General features: G+C 39.6%; 1 protein-coding gene across 1 annotated transcript in view; it reads left to right on the forward strand.

The window, feature by feature from the left end:
* Positions 1–14,817, forward strand: part of ACTN2 (actinin alpha 2) — a 78,554-nt gene that overhangs the window by 21,427 nt on the left and 42,310 nt on the right. Inside the window, exons 2-4 of the mRNA XM_061404929.1 lie at positions 9,453–9,567; positions 10,435–10,554; positions 12,933–13,019. Coding sequence (XP_061260913.1) covers positions 9,453–9,567; positions 10,435–10,554; positions 12,933–13,019 — 322 coding nt within the window. The remainder of the gene's footprint in view (positions 1–9,452; positions 9,568–10,434; positions 10,555–12,932; positions 13,020–14,817) is intronic.

Genomic DNA, 14,817 nt, shown 5'->3' on the forward strand with positions numbered 1-14,817 from the left:
TGTAATTGAAAAGTGTGCTTGGGTGCTTGGCAACCTTGAAGACTTGGAATTTTTTGAAGATCATTATGATCTTGATTGATGATTAGTCAATGTTCATTGTACTGAACAGTTGGTCACCATTGTGAGTGACTGCTGAGTCCTGAGAGCTATTCTAATGTTAAACACCAGCAGAAACACCTTTCCCCCCGCCCCTGCAATGGCGTTCAATTTTGTTCTTTTTTAAAAATTGACATATACTTGATTTACAGGGTTGTGTTACTGCTGTACAGGAAAGTGATTCAGTTACATGCACATATGCAGTCTTTTTCTTTTATATCCTTTTCCCTTATGGTTTCTCATAGACTTTTGCATATAGATCTCTGTGCTATACAGTAAAACATTGTTGTTTATCCGTCCTATAAATAATAGTTTGCCTCTACAAATCCCGTGGCTTATTTCTTCCCTAAGCAATGATCCATGGACCTAATACAATGAGTTGGTTGGGAAGTATGATGAATTGTAGGGGCCTGGAAAATATTTTGCAAATATAGATCGTGTAAGAGCTCAAGAGAACAGCAGTGGGTGTTTTTATCTATATAAAAGCTTGCATCTGCTAACCCCAACCTTCTACTCTATCCCTCTTCCACGCCATCCCTCTCCCAACTCCTCCCCCTGACAACCACCAGACTGTTCTCTTGTGTCCCTGATCCTGAGAAACACCTTTTAAATGTTTTTAAAGTTGGTAGAGTGTCTGACCCTTTCAATTTAAAGTCACTCTGCTGATTTGTCTGATGTGATTCTGGAGTGTTTTTCTGATGTGATTCCAGGCATTGTGGCATCGTGCAAACTCACCCAGGGCTGTTCCCCCATGATGCATGGGTCAGGGTTTTTCTGGATGAGGGGTGGGGAAACTTTGAGGTGAACATGGGTTGCATGGATCTGCCCCCTCAGAGGAGCAGCTCTCTGCCCTTGAGGAGGGCAATGCCTCCTTACTTAAAATGCCAGAGCTGCCCCGCTTCTCCTCCCTTAACCAGACATTTTACAAAATGTGTGTATCTTCCTAGACACTCCCACCCCCTGCCTTACTTTTCAAATATTAAAAAAGGACCAGGATAGTAATTAGAAGCAATCCTGGCAAATTGGGAATTTGTGAAGTGGAAAAAAAAACACGGTTATAATGATTATTGTAAGTAGAAAAAGAAATGGAGCGTTGTTAGAAAATTGACTTAACAGAGTTGTAGTTTTCAATAGTTTTTTGCAGGAGGCAGTTCAGAGCTATTGTGATAATAGATTGTGTTGCCCAGCTGGCCTTTGTATTTCTTCTCCTGATAACCTTTTGAATAATTTCATAAGTTGATTGTGGCGGTTTTTTTTGGTAGCTGGGAAAGTGTCAGGACATGAAGGACAAATAATTGCGTGGTGTCAGAGTCAGAAATAGAATCTGAGTTCCAAGCCATGATAGTGAGCTGGACCGGGCCCTCCACTCTCTCTTGGGGACCACTATTTCTGCTCACCTGGGGCTCAGTTGTCTTGCCCAGAGGATCTGGCCAGGAATCCACACTCTGACCCTCTTGATGTCTTTACTCACAGACGACAGTAAATGATAAGCTACTCAAAATTGTAGAAAACTCTGATGCTGCCTTAAACTGGTTTTGACCTGATAGACAGTGCTGCTTTTTAAGTATAGTTGATTTGCAGTGTTGTATTAATTTCTACTGTACAGCAAAGAGATTCAGTTATTTATATACATTTCTTTCTTTTAAAGTATTCTTTTCTGTTGTGGTTTATCTCAAAATATTGAATATATTACAGCTCCCTGTGCTATCAGATCAGATCAGATCAGTCGCTCAGTCGTGTCCGACTCTTTGCGACCCCATGAATCGCAGCACGCCAGGCCTCCCTGTCCACCACCAACTCATACTATAGAGTAGGGCTTTGTTGTTTATCCATTCTTTATATAATAGTTTGCATCTGCCAACCCCAAACTCCCAGTGACAATGTTGTTTTATAATTAGTGGATTTAAAAGCTGAAAGTTATTCAGGCTTACCTAGCCCAAACTTCATGCTGCTGTGCCCAAATGCCCCAGCCCTCGGTAAACCCTGTTCTGTTTCATTCAGAAATGCCCAATGACTGAAGTGAGTCTCCATGTTAGGAAATGTGACCTCAAATTAGTATTTTACGTAGTTATTATGAAAATAAAAGCTGGCTCACAAAATATAAAGCAAATTGATATCTGTTATGTTGCCAGATTTTTGTTTGGAGAAAATGGAATAGTAAATTGAACAAGGGTAGTCTTACAGGAGCCAGCCCAGTCCTACAGCCTTATTGCTAGAAGAATTAACAATTAACTGATGGCGTGAAATGGACTCATACTCAGAGACCTGTGTCAGATGCAGGATGGATTTTTTTTTCTTTTGGTCCTTTTTTGTGTCAGATGATGATGTCTCCCAGGTAGAGCTGCAAACTTGTGTTATTTTAACAATATAATTAATCACAGATATTACTCATTTTCATGGAAAGATGTTGTTTTCCCCTCTCTCTTTGGAATAATCTACGATGTAGGTTGTTATATCTGTAGGCTTAATTAACTTAAAAAGAAACTAAATACAAATGCATAATGTTCAATAACTCAAGCGTATCTCGACATTTCAGTGAGGATATAAGTATTTTTTTGTCATTAAGCACAGTGTACTGATTATCATGACATATAATTTAACTTTGAGAAAGGCAACAGAGTTTCTATGGACTGGGAACTTTGCTAGTAAGTTCTTCAAAGAAGAAGGTGTGGCTTCTGAATGGAGATAGCAATTCGTGCTAACAGATATTCTTAGGAAACTCCTACAACTGACATTTTTCTTTCCTTTAAAAAATTTTTTATATTATATTAGAGTACAGTCGATTTCTAGTGTGTTTCAGGTGTAGAGTTCCCTGTGCTATATAGCAGGTCATTTTGGTCATCTGTTTTATATATAGCAGTGTGTATGTGTTGGAGAAGGAAATGGCACTCCACTCCAGTACTCTTGCCTGGAGAATCCCAGGGACGGGGGAGCCTGGTGGGCTGCAGTCCATGGGGTCGTGAAGAGTCGGACACGACTGAGCGACTTCCCTTTCACTTTTCACTTTCATGCATTGGAGAAGGAAATGGCAACCCACTCCAGTGTTCTTGCCTGGAGAATCCCAGGGACAGAGGAGCCTGGTGGGCGGCCGTCTATGGGGTCACACAGAGTCGGATACGACTGAAGCGACTTAGCAGCAGCAGCAGTGTGTATGTTAATCCCAAACTCCTCTAATTTACCCCCTTCCCCAACCTTTCTTCTTTGGTAACTATAAGTTTGTTTTCTGTCTGTGAATCTGTTTCTGTTTTGTAAATAAGTCTGTTTGTGTCATATTTAGATAGACATATAAGTGATGTCGTATGATATCTGTTTTTCTCAGACACACTTTGCTTAGTATGACAATCTCTAGGTGCATCCATGTCGCTGCAGGTGGCATTATTGCATTCTTTATTATGACTGAGTAATATTCCATTGTATATATGTACCACATCTTCTTTATCCATTCATCTGTCAATGGACATTTAGGTTGCTTCCAGGTTTTGGCCATTCCAACTGACATTTTTCTCACCACCATGTTTTAGGGGTTGAAGAGCGTTTTCTGGCTCTCTAGATTATGTTCAGGAGTACAGTGGAGGTGCATCTGCTGATCATTTGAGTATCCTTCAGACTTTTCACACGAAAACATACTACTACAAGTCGTGGCCACAGAGCCTTAACCCCCAGTTGTTTTCCTCTGTTCTCTGTTTTTCCAGAGTTTCAGTACAGTGGCCAGGGAGGGTGCCCTATGAGCAGGGAGACCAATCTGCACCCACTGTCCTTCCTGGCCGGTGACTCATGGGTTATGATTCTGTATATTTCAGGGGGAAATGCTATTATTTACTCCTCTGCCAAAGGAATGTATACACAGTGAGACAAAGACTCCCGTGCCTTTCCATCTTTCAGTGACTAAACACTCATTCCCTTAGCTTTTAAAGAAATAAATCCATATGTATTTATTTTATTTTTTATTGAAGTATAATTGATTAAAGGGTTAATTTCAGGTGTACAGCAGAGTGATTCAGGTATACGTATGTCTATTCTTTTTCAGATTCTTTTCCCTTATAGGTTATTACAAAATATTGAGTATAGTTTCCTGTGCCATACAGGAGGTCCTTGTTGGTTACCTATTTTATACATAGTAGGGTGTATCTGTGAATTCCAAACTCCTAATTTATCCTCCCCCCTTCCCCTTTGGTAACCATAAGTTTCTTTTCTATGTCTGTAAGTCTATTTCTGTTTTGTATATAAATTCATTTGTATTCCTTTTTTTTAAAAAAAATTCTACATATATAAGCAATATCATATGATACTTATTTTTCTCTGACCTACTTCAGTTAGTATGATCATCTCTAAGGTCCATCATTCCCTTAGCTTTGTCATGAGTATCTTAGGAGGGTGAGAAGGACTAGGAACGTCAGCCTTTTCTATCTGTGAGTAGATGGTTATGTTTTCCCATCTTGGTTCTCTTTGTGAGGCTCAGAAAGATTTTTTAATGTGCTTAATTTTAAGATGCAGAAAGGATCTATAGAGACTTCCCTGGTGGTCCCATGGTTAAGAATCCGCCTGCCAATGTAGGGGACACGGGTTTAGTCCTTAGTCTGGGAGGATCCCACATGCTTATGGAGCAATTAAGCCCAAGAGCCACAACTTGAGAGCTTGTATGCTGCAACAAAAGATCCTGGAGCCACAACTAAAACCTGACAGCCAAGTAAATGAATACTGAAAAAAAAAAGTATATGTGTTTATCACTAGGTGAACAGGAGCAGAGAAGTAGCTCTTTTCTAGGAGAGAGAGAGAGAGGGAGGTTTGAGTTGGAGGCAAGGGAGGAGGTTAGAGAGCCTTAATGTGACGAGGCAGCGTCTGAGATGGACTCTAGGCTGGGATACATTGACCTCTTTCCTCGTGGGACTGTGTCTGGTTTATAGAACACCATTCCTTTTCAGAAAGGACACCTGCCTTGGTAATCTGGTTTGACCCAAGGAGCCTCCTTTCAAAACCACATGGACATACCTTGGTTCCATTTCAGTTCTCCAAGATTTAGTTTGCAGGGACCTTAAAGATGCACATTGCCATCAAGTAACAAGAAAATCCACGAAGATGCCTTTTAGGTACGATGTGTGGGATTTTGTTGCTGCTGTGATGGATTTCATTTCTATCTCCTCCATGATTTGCAGCTTTTTACGGAAGCAGGGGACAATGGGGAAGGCATGGAAACGGTCTCTGTGGGCCACGGTAATGAAAACTGTAAATAGAGTGAAAATTAAACAGTCTAATAAAGCTTAAAATTCCTTTTCAGAATGTACTGGCCTCTTTGCAAGCTATTATCACAAAGCCATTGGGGTCCTTTTTTGCATTGAAGTTAGTCACCACATTTATTGGCCCTTCAGAATACTCATTAAAGAAAGTGAAACTTCATTACACTTAACTGACTAAATTGACCTTGTAGATTCAATTCATTCTCTGGCTTAGCACAACTGAATAATTATCTATGGTAAATTACCTTCATCGTATGCATGCCTATAAAAAGGTGGTATCCAACAGACGTTCACAGTGTTCCACAGTGGGGGGTCAGGAACTGCACTGACTTCATGAACAGACTTGGCGCTCTATCCAGAAGTGCTTCTGATACTTGTATTATGAAGGGCCTTAAATAACATGGTAACAAAGTAAGGAAATTTACACCAGCAATATTTGCACATTTTAAAGTAGAATCTAGATAAAGACAACTCAATAAAGATTTTTTTTTGAGCTGAGTTTTCTGAGTTGAGTTTTTAATTTTTTTCTCTATTAATTCCATTAAAAAAAAATCACAACCTGCTATATTCTCTTGTACCTTTCCCAAAAGATTAAGAATATGGTTAGTCTCAGTATTGTCAGAAAAAAACTGAAAAACTACTTTCAAAGTAGTTTTGCTTGCTGAAAATGGGGCCTGGGAAGTTTTTTAACTATATGAACTTGGTTATCTGAAAGCAGCCTAAAATGTTCATCCAAGGAACTAGTTCAAAAAAGATGGTATATTTACAATAATAGAATACTATACAGCCATAAAAAAGGAGTGATCTTTGTTGATAGTGAATGATCCCTGGGTTATATTTTTCTTTCTTTCTTTTTTTTTTTTGGTTAAAGCAATTGCTAAATGTTTATTTTCTTAATTTATTTTAATTGGAGGCTAATTACTTTACAATATTGTAGTGGTTTTTGCCATACATTGACATGAATCAGCCATAAATTAAAAATCCAGGTGCAGAACAATGTGTATATTGTGATTTATGTTAAAGGGATAGAGAAAATGATGTATGTATCTGTGTTTACACATGTGTAGAATGTTGTTGAAGAGAAACGCAAGAAACTGAATCTCTTTGTTGTTCCCTCTGGGGAAGGAAACTGGGTGACCGAGAACTGGGTGACCAGGAGTGGAGAGGGAAGCTTTCTCCTTTATACCTTTCTGTACCCCTTGAATTTTGAATAATAGATTCTTGAAATAATAGATAGGTGATAATAGACTCTTGTTAATAATCTTAGCTTCAGAACAGGAATGATGATTATCTGGACTAGCACTGTCCAGTAGAACTTTCACGTTCCATGGCTACTCCATCCAGCATAGCCGCCACTAGTTCTGTGTAGCTTTTGAGCACTTGAAAGGTGGCTTGTGCAGCTGGGGAACTAAAATTTTATTTCCTTTAATTTTAATTAATTATAGTTAAATATGTGTGTCAGTGACTATCATATTGATTAGGTGCAGATCTAGAGTATATGACTTAAGGTATCTCTCTGTTTAGACTGGAATAAAGTTTAGGTGTGTTTTGGGAGAAATAATTATTAGTTTAGGCTCTCACAGTAACATTTATTATTGTAAATCTAAGCAAATACCTACATTTTCTTTTTACCCTAGAATTTAATGCCATCACATATTTCTTTTTTTTATTTTATTGAAGTAGAGTTGATTTGCAATGTTGTGTTAATTTCTTCTGTACAGGAGAGTGATTCAGTTATACATATATATTCATTTTTTGTGTGTGTTCTTTTCCACTGTGATTTATCACAGGATACTGAATATAGTTCCCTGTGCTATATACAGTTAGGACCTTCTTGTTTATTCGTTCTATATATAATGGTTTGCGTCTACTATCTAACCTTCCAATCCCTCTCTCTCCTGACCCCTGACCCCCTCCCCCTTGGCAACAACAAATCTGTTCTCTGTGTTTGTGAGTCCTTTCTGTTTTGTAGATAAGTTAATTTGAGTCATATTTTAGATTCCACATAGAAGTGCTATCGTATGGTATTTGTCTTTCTCTTTCCGATTTACTTCACTTGGTATGATCATCTCCAGGTCTGTCTGTGCTGCTGCAAATTCCTTTCACATAGTTCTTGAAATAACTGTTAGTCAAATTTGAAAATCCTTTTTATTATCCAGGAAAATCATTTTAATGGAAACTCTGTCTTTTTGTATTCTAACTTGGAAAAAGTCTATTTCTGAGAGGTTTATTTTCTTATCTACAGCACAAACCCTATTTGTGAGTCTCCCTCCAGCGTAGTGTGCCGGGCACTTTGTTCTTGAGCCCAGCAGCTGTTGTGTGACAAGGGGACAGTTTGCATTCTTAGCCAGCAGCTGCCAGAAGCATTTCTAATCTGGTTTTGGCAGGAAATAGTGCACAAGTGGAAGCCAAGTTAAAAGAAGCTTGAAAAATAAACAGAATGACTTCGGATACCCCTTAGTATATCATTCATATTTCTGCTTAATATTGCCTTAGTTATTTCTTAACTTGACTGGAATCTGAACCTTTCTAGGGCAGAGCTCTATCTAATTGTCTTTGAAATCTGGGGTCTAACCCAGGGCCTGGAATATGCCAGTAGGAGGTCACTATTATTACTCTTGCTGTTATTATTATTAATAATGATTGACTATACTGCAAATTTGTTTAATTGATTCAGTTACTAGCTTAAAATTGTTGTTCATCCAGGATAAACTAGTTGTAGATAATTAGTGGTTATGAGTCCCTCTTTTCTTCCCCTTCTTACTACACCTCCCACCTTCTGCTCTAAAGTATGACATTTTGAACATTCTGTAAGGGTTATTTATTCATCTGTTCTGTAAGCACATAGATTTTTCTTGTATGCACATCCTAATTTAATCTGTCTTTCTTACAGAGTAAGAGGTTTTCAGAAGGCAATGGCATTGGTATAAAAACACAGTACCTTTTACAATTTTTTTATTATTTTTTTATTGAAGTATAGTTGATTTACTAACAGGTATACAGCACACAGATTCAGTTATATATATATATGTGTGCATATATATATGTGTTTGTCTGTGTGTATATATGTGCATATATGTGTGTGTGTGTGTGTGTGTGTGTGTGTGTGTGTAATATACACACAAACTTCCCCGATGGCTCAGCTGTAAAGAATCTGCCTGCAGTGAAGGAGACAGAGGAGATGCCGGTTCAATCCCTAAGTGGGGAAGATCCCCTGGAGGAGGAAATGGCAACCCACTCCAGTATTCTTGCCTGGAAAATCCCATGGATAGAGGAGCCTGATGGGCTACAGTCCATGGGTTGCAAAGAGTCGGACACAACTGAAGTGACTGGGCACGGAATAGTTCCTTCATGCAGTGCTTTAAGGAGGATATATGCGTGTATGTATATATATATATATATATATATAAATATATATTCTTTTTCAGATTCTTTTCCATTATCAGATCAGTCGCTCAGTCGTGTCTGACTCTTTGCGACCCCATGAATCGCAGCACGCCAGGCCTCCCTGTCCATCACCAACTCCCGGAGTTCACTGAGACTCACATCCATCGAGTCCGTGATGCCATCCAGCCATCTCATGCTCTGGCGTCCCCTTCTCCTCCTGCCCCCAATCCCTCCCAGCATCAGAGTCTTTTCCAATGAGTCAACTCTTGCATGAGGTGGCCAAAGTACTGGAGTTTCAGCTTTAGCATCATTCCTTCCAAAGAAATCCCAGGGCTGATCTCCTTCAGAATGGACTGGTTGGATCTCCTTGCAGTTTTCCATTATAGGTTATTACAAACCATTGAATAAAGTTCCCTGTGCCATACAGTAGGTCCTTGTTGGTTATCCACTTTACATATAGTAGTGTATATGTGTTAATTCCAAAAGTAGTACCTGTTTAAACTGAACAAAAATTCCTCAAGTGGTTAGACCAAATAAATGACTTCCTTTTCTTAGTCTCTAAAGAGGAAATGTTACTTATATCTTACCTTTGGGCTTCCAATCGTTCTTTCTATCCAATTCCAAGATGCCCCATCCTCCTGTGGCCCAGAAGGTGTGCGACGCTGGGTGTGGTCCTCACAGAGGGGCACTGGGTGTCAGCAGAGCTGTGCTCAGCACTCTTTGCTTCTGTCGCAGACCTTCACCGCCTGGTGCAACTCCCACCTCAGGAAAGCTGGCACTCAGATCGAGAACATCGAGGAAGATTTCCGGAATGGCCTTAAGCTCATGCTACTTTTGGAAGTCATCTCAGGTGAGTCTTAAACATTTTTTGTAGGTGTTATACCCATTTTGTCTGAGCAGTAGATATATATGCCTCTGTTTTTTTTTTTTTTTTTTAAAAAAAAAGCTCCCTTTGAACCTGGCTGGGCAAGAACATGGTATTATTGGCAAAGAAAACTTTCCAAAGAGCAATCTGTCTGGAGTTATTTTTCTCTTCTAAAAGAGGAGCGAATTCTGTTTAAAACGGACTTATTAAAATAATGTTTCTGCCACCCACCTCGAAACAGAATGAGAGAAGAGAAAATGACATTTATATAACTCCTCACCAGGCTGCCCTGTCCAGGTTTAGTCTGGCTAGTGTGTATTCCAAAAATTGTCTTTCGTGCCAAAAGCCAGTGTACATATTGGCTTAACTCTGCAAACAGGAGTCAAAGTTTCTGAGGGGTTATACCTTGCCCTGAATGTCAGCTAGCTGGTTTAGACATTGGACTGGAGAATGGATGAAGGCAGGGCTGCCGGGATATCCTCATACTCCCGTGTCTGAGATGAGCCCTGCAATTTGAATGAGGCTCCCTGACTTCTTCTTATAGCTGGTCAGCTACTCCAATTGCTGCGGGGGCCCCAGCTGGCTTCTCTCTTTCTTATTTAAACATTGGCTCATAGACCAAACAAGGCTCTCCTAGCAGGTCTGAAAAGCATATGGACTTCATAGCACAGCCTCTGCTCTGGTCCATTTCATCTTGAAAGTACTGTGATTTACAGAAACTAGAGACACACGAGAAACAGTCAGATAACGATTTTTGTTTAAGGAGGGCGTGTGCTCTGAATTTTGTCATCTTCATTCCACATCAAGGGGCTCTTTTCTCTGTGTCTACACGGTTCTCTTTTCACCCGACAGGGGAAAGGCTGCCCAAACCTGACCGAGGAAAAATGCGATTCCACAAAATCGCTAATGTCAACAAAGCCTTGGATTACATAGCCAGCAAAGGCGTGAAGCTGGTGTCCATCGGGGCAGAAGGTAAATGGGGTGTGATGGGAAAGTGCATCAACCTCCCCAAAGGGCAGTGGGCCTGCAGCTGGTTGCCTTCTTCCCTCCCTGTTCCCTCCCCCCATCTACCGTGTCAGCCTCTTTGCCAAGCTCTGGATACATGCACAGGAGACAAGGCTCTAAGGCTGTTTGAAAAGAATAGAGTCAAATAGAGCTGATACTTTCCCCTCGTATATTAAGCTTTTAACTTATTAGCTGTATTGATTTAGCACTTATTTTTAACATTGACATGAAACAAAGATGGCTTCTTTTTTTAGGCATTTATCTTGAGAACACAGTGTCCAAATTTTAAGACGATATTGCCATTTTCCCAATGATCTTATTGTTCTAGGATGTGATAACTTACGATGTGATTTGAACTTCATGCATTTGTGTGTGTGTGTGCTCAGTCGTGTCCGACTCTTTGCAACCCCATGAACTGTAGCCCACCAGGTTCCTCTGTCCATGGAATTTTCTAGGCAAGAATACTGGAGCGGGTTGCCATTTCCTTTTCCAGGGGATCTTCCCGACCCAGGGATTGAATCTGCATCACCTGCGTTGTCAGGCAGATTCTTTATCACTGAGCCATTTGGGAAGCCTTAATACATTTTTAGAGGGTGTCAGATCCAGAACTAGACAGATCCATCTCCTGACCCTAAACATGGTCCTGAAGTAAACTGCTTTAGAAAATTGGATCCCAAAGAGTACAGATGGGGAATTTTGAAGTGTGTCCGTATTCCATTGGCAATCAAAAAGGCCCACCTAAAATAATTGTGGCAAGGCTGACAGATACGAGAGCTGTGGACTGGACAAAACTTCTGTTTGAAAAATATCGTAGCTTAAAGATTATGACTTTGGAGGAACTGAGGTGATCAGCAGTGAAAGGAATCAGAGCATGTGACAGTCCTTAAAAAATAATTTTAATTTGAATAATTTTTCCTATATTACACATAATAAAGAGAAACTCAATGCTTTGTGCAAAAAAACAAATAGAATCAGACTAATCATCTGAAGGAGAAAGAGTTTATATAGCCCAGTGAGTTTTTTTAAAAATTGGAGTACAATTGCTTTACAATGTTGTGTTAGTTTCTGCCATACAACAGTGTGAATCAGCTGTATGTGTACATATATCCCCTCCCTCTGGAGCCTCCCTCTCACTCTCCACATCCCGCCCCTTTAGGTCATCACAGAGCACCGAGCTGAGCTCCCTGTGCCATAGAGCAGCTTCTTCCCACTAGCTACATATTTTATACCTCGTAGTATATATAAGTCAGTGCTCTTCTCTTAGTTCGTCCTAACACAGACTTCCCCTCCTGTGTGCACAAGTCCGTTCTCTACGTCTGCATCTGTGTTCCTGCTCTGCAAATGGATTCATTAGTACCATTTTTGTAGATTGCATATGTATGCATTAATATACGATATTTGTTTTTCTCTTTCTGACTTACTTCACTCTGTATACCATACTTTAGGTTCATCTGCATCACTATAGCTGACTCAATTTCATTCCTTTTTATGACTGTATCCCTTATAAATATGTGAATGTGAAGTCACTCAGTTGGGTCCAACTCTTCACAACCGCATGGACTGTAGCCTGCCAGGCTCCTCTGTCTATGGGGATTCTCTAGGAAAGAATACTGGAGTGGGTTGCCATTTCCTTCTCCAGGAGATCTTCCTGACCCAGGGATTGAACCTGGGTCCCCCGCATTGTAGGCAGACTCTTTACTCTCTGTGCCACCAGGGAACTTCATACAACTTTTCTATCCATTCATCTGTCAGTGAACATCTAGATTGCTTCCTTGTCCTGGCTGTTGTAAATAGTACTGCAGTGAACATTGGTATACATGTGTTTTTTTGAATTATGGTTTCCCCAGCCCAGTGACTCTTAATAAGAACTAATAAGAAGGATCTCCATTATCTGTGGGAGATTGGGAGTCCTGGTGAGTCTAGCAGGAGCTGAGACTACCCTGCCATTCATTTATTTTGCAACTGAATCCGATAGCCTGCCAACTGGGGAGCTTGAGAAGAAGAATCAGAGTAAAGATGAGTCTGTGTTCTCTGTGTTTGATTATTTAGAACCTTAGCACATCTAGTCTTTAAACCTGGGAAATCCCTGGGTTGTTTTCAGTGCCTTTGCATATGCAAGATCTGTGCTCATTATTAACTTAGAATTTAAACTGGAGACATTTGGTTATGAATACCACATTTATAACTAGACATGCTACAACACTTACAAAAACAGAAACTCGTCTTTCCGTATGTTATTTTCCAATAGCTCTGAAATCAAAACTTATAGAAGACTCATAGGAAAACTTTATATACTGATTATGTTATCTTTAACTTCATTTTTTGTTGTTTTTTCTTACCTAAAGAAATTGTTGATGGCAACGTGAAGATGACGCTGGGTATGATCTGGACCATCATCCTGCGCTTTGCTATTCAGGATATTTCAGTTGAAGGTAAATGACTTGGGTAAAAACCTGATAGATACTTAGAATAAAATTGAGTTGATAAAGTCAAGTTTGAATAGAGTTTTATAAAACTGAACAGTCACTTACATGATTGAATGAAAGATGCCTGAGTTGGGTTTTCACGAGTTTTCTATTTGTATGAAAAAAGAGACCCCAGCAATGCTATTTCATTCATGGGGGTGGAATCATTTAGGAAAAGATGAGCACATGTTCAGAACAGAAGTCGCTTTTTTAAATGAGTATTTTTTTTTTGAGCTTCTTTATTGCTTATTATACTTTTCGGTTCATGATTATAACAGTTCTTTAGACTTCACAGCTTGAAACCCTTTTTTTTCCAAGTGCGAAAAGATAATCAATTGAAATCTGTTTGTTCATTCCTTAGTTCATTTTTAACTTCCTCTCTCTCTTATCCTTCACTCCCTCCCCCCTCTTTTTAAAAAAAAAACAAAACAAAATCTCTATTGTCATCCTATTTTTGAGCCCAGTAACTGTTTCATTGTTGTAATATAATCCCAATCCTTGGCCCTGCCACTGAAGATGGAACTCTTTAGTCTTTTACGCCCACTGCGTTCCCAAATGTTTTGATGAATTCAACACTGTCAAAAGTGTCAAATTGACAGTCTTAAAATTAGGACTTGGCTTGTTTAGCACTTGCATCACAAAATGCGTAGCTGCATATCATACTTAAGTGTAGTCTGACTTGTTCAACCTTCTCCAAGTTTGTCTCCTAACAGATAACCAGGCACCTGAATGGTAAGGGCCAAGAGCATTGTTTATAATTCTGTCTAGGAATTTCTCTAAAGATCAAACTAAAATATAATGATATTAAAGCCTCAGTAATTCAAGCTCAGGAATAGCAGGCAGCTTGAATTTATTGAGCCTGAATTTGAAAACTTTCATACAATGGACTTTTTTAAAGAAATATTTATTTATTTGACTGTGTCATGTCTTAATTGTGCATTAGGGATCTTCACTGCAGACATATGGACTCTCTAGTTTTGGTACATGGGCTCCGGAGTGTCTGGGCTCAATAGTTGAAGCTCTCGGGCTTAGTTGCTCTGTGGCATGGGGGATCTTAGTTCCCTGACCGGGGATCAAACCCATAACCCCTGCATTGCAAGGCAGATTCTTAACCACTGAACCTCCAGGAAAGTCCCTCATACAATGTACTCTTATTAAAGTACATTCCGTTCATGCTTGTGAAAATTATGAGATGCTTTTAAAAAGTTCCTGCTTTGTTAAGAAAGAATAATTTATAATCATTTAATCAATTTTATATACTTCTACATTTAAATATTTAAGCAGTTGAACCCACTTTGTAGAACAAGTTAAAAAATCTTGTTCACATCATTGCATTTACTACACTGCTGCTGCTGCTAAGTTGCTTCAGTCGTGTCCGACTCTGTGCGACCCCATAGACGGCAGCCCACCAGGCTCCCCCATTCCTGGGATTCTCCAGGCAAGAACACTGGAGTGGGCTGCCATTTCCTTCTCAATGCATGAAAGTGAAAAGTGAAAGTGAAGTCGCTCAGTCGTGTCCGACTCTTAGCGACCCCATGGACTGTAGCCTACCAGGCTCCTCCACCCATGGGAAGCAAATCCTTTTCCCACAGGTATCACAGAGGTGAACTTGACCTCAGGTTTTTCTGATTGGTTACATTTTAAATTACTGATAATATTAATTGAAAACTTACTTCTATTTCAAATGTAACTATGAATGGTATGATCCACTAGAGGTTTTCCCCCAAATTATTATTAATGTGTCCAAGATAAGATAATCAAATCA

Source organism: Bos javanicus, chromosome 28, assembly GCF_032452875.1.
Source record: "Bos javanicus breed banteng chromosome 28, ARS-OSU_banteng_1.0, whole genome shotgun sequence".
NCBI lineage: Eukaryota > Metazoa > Chordata > Mammalia > Artiodactyla > Bovidae > Bos > Bos javanicus.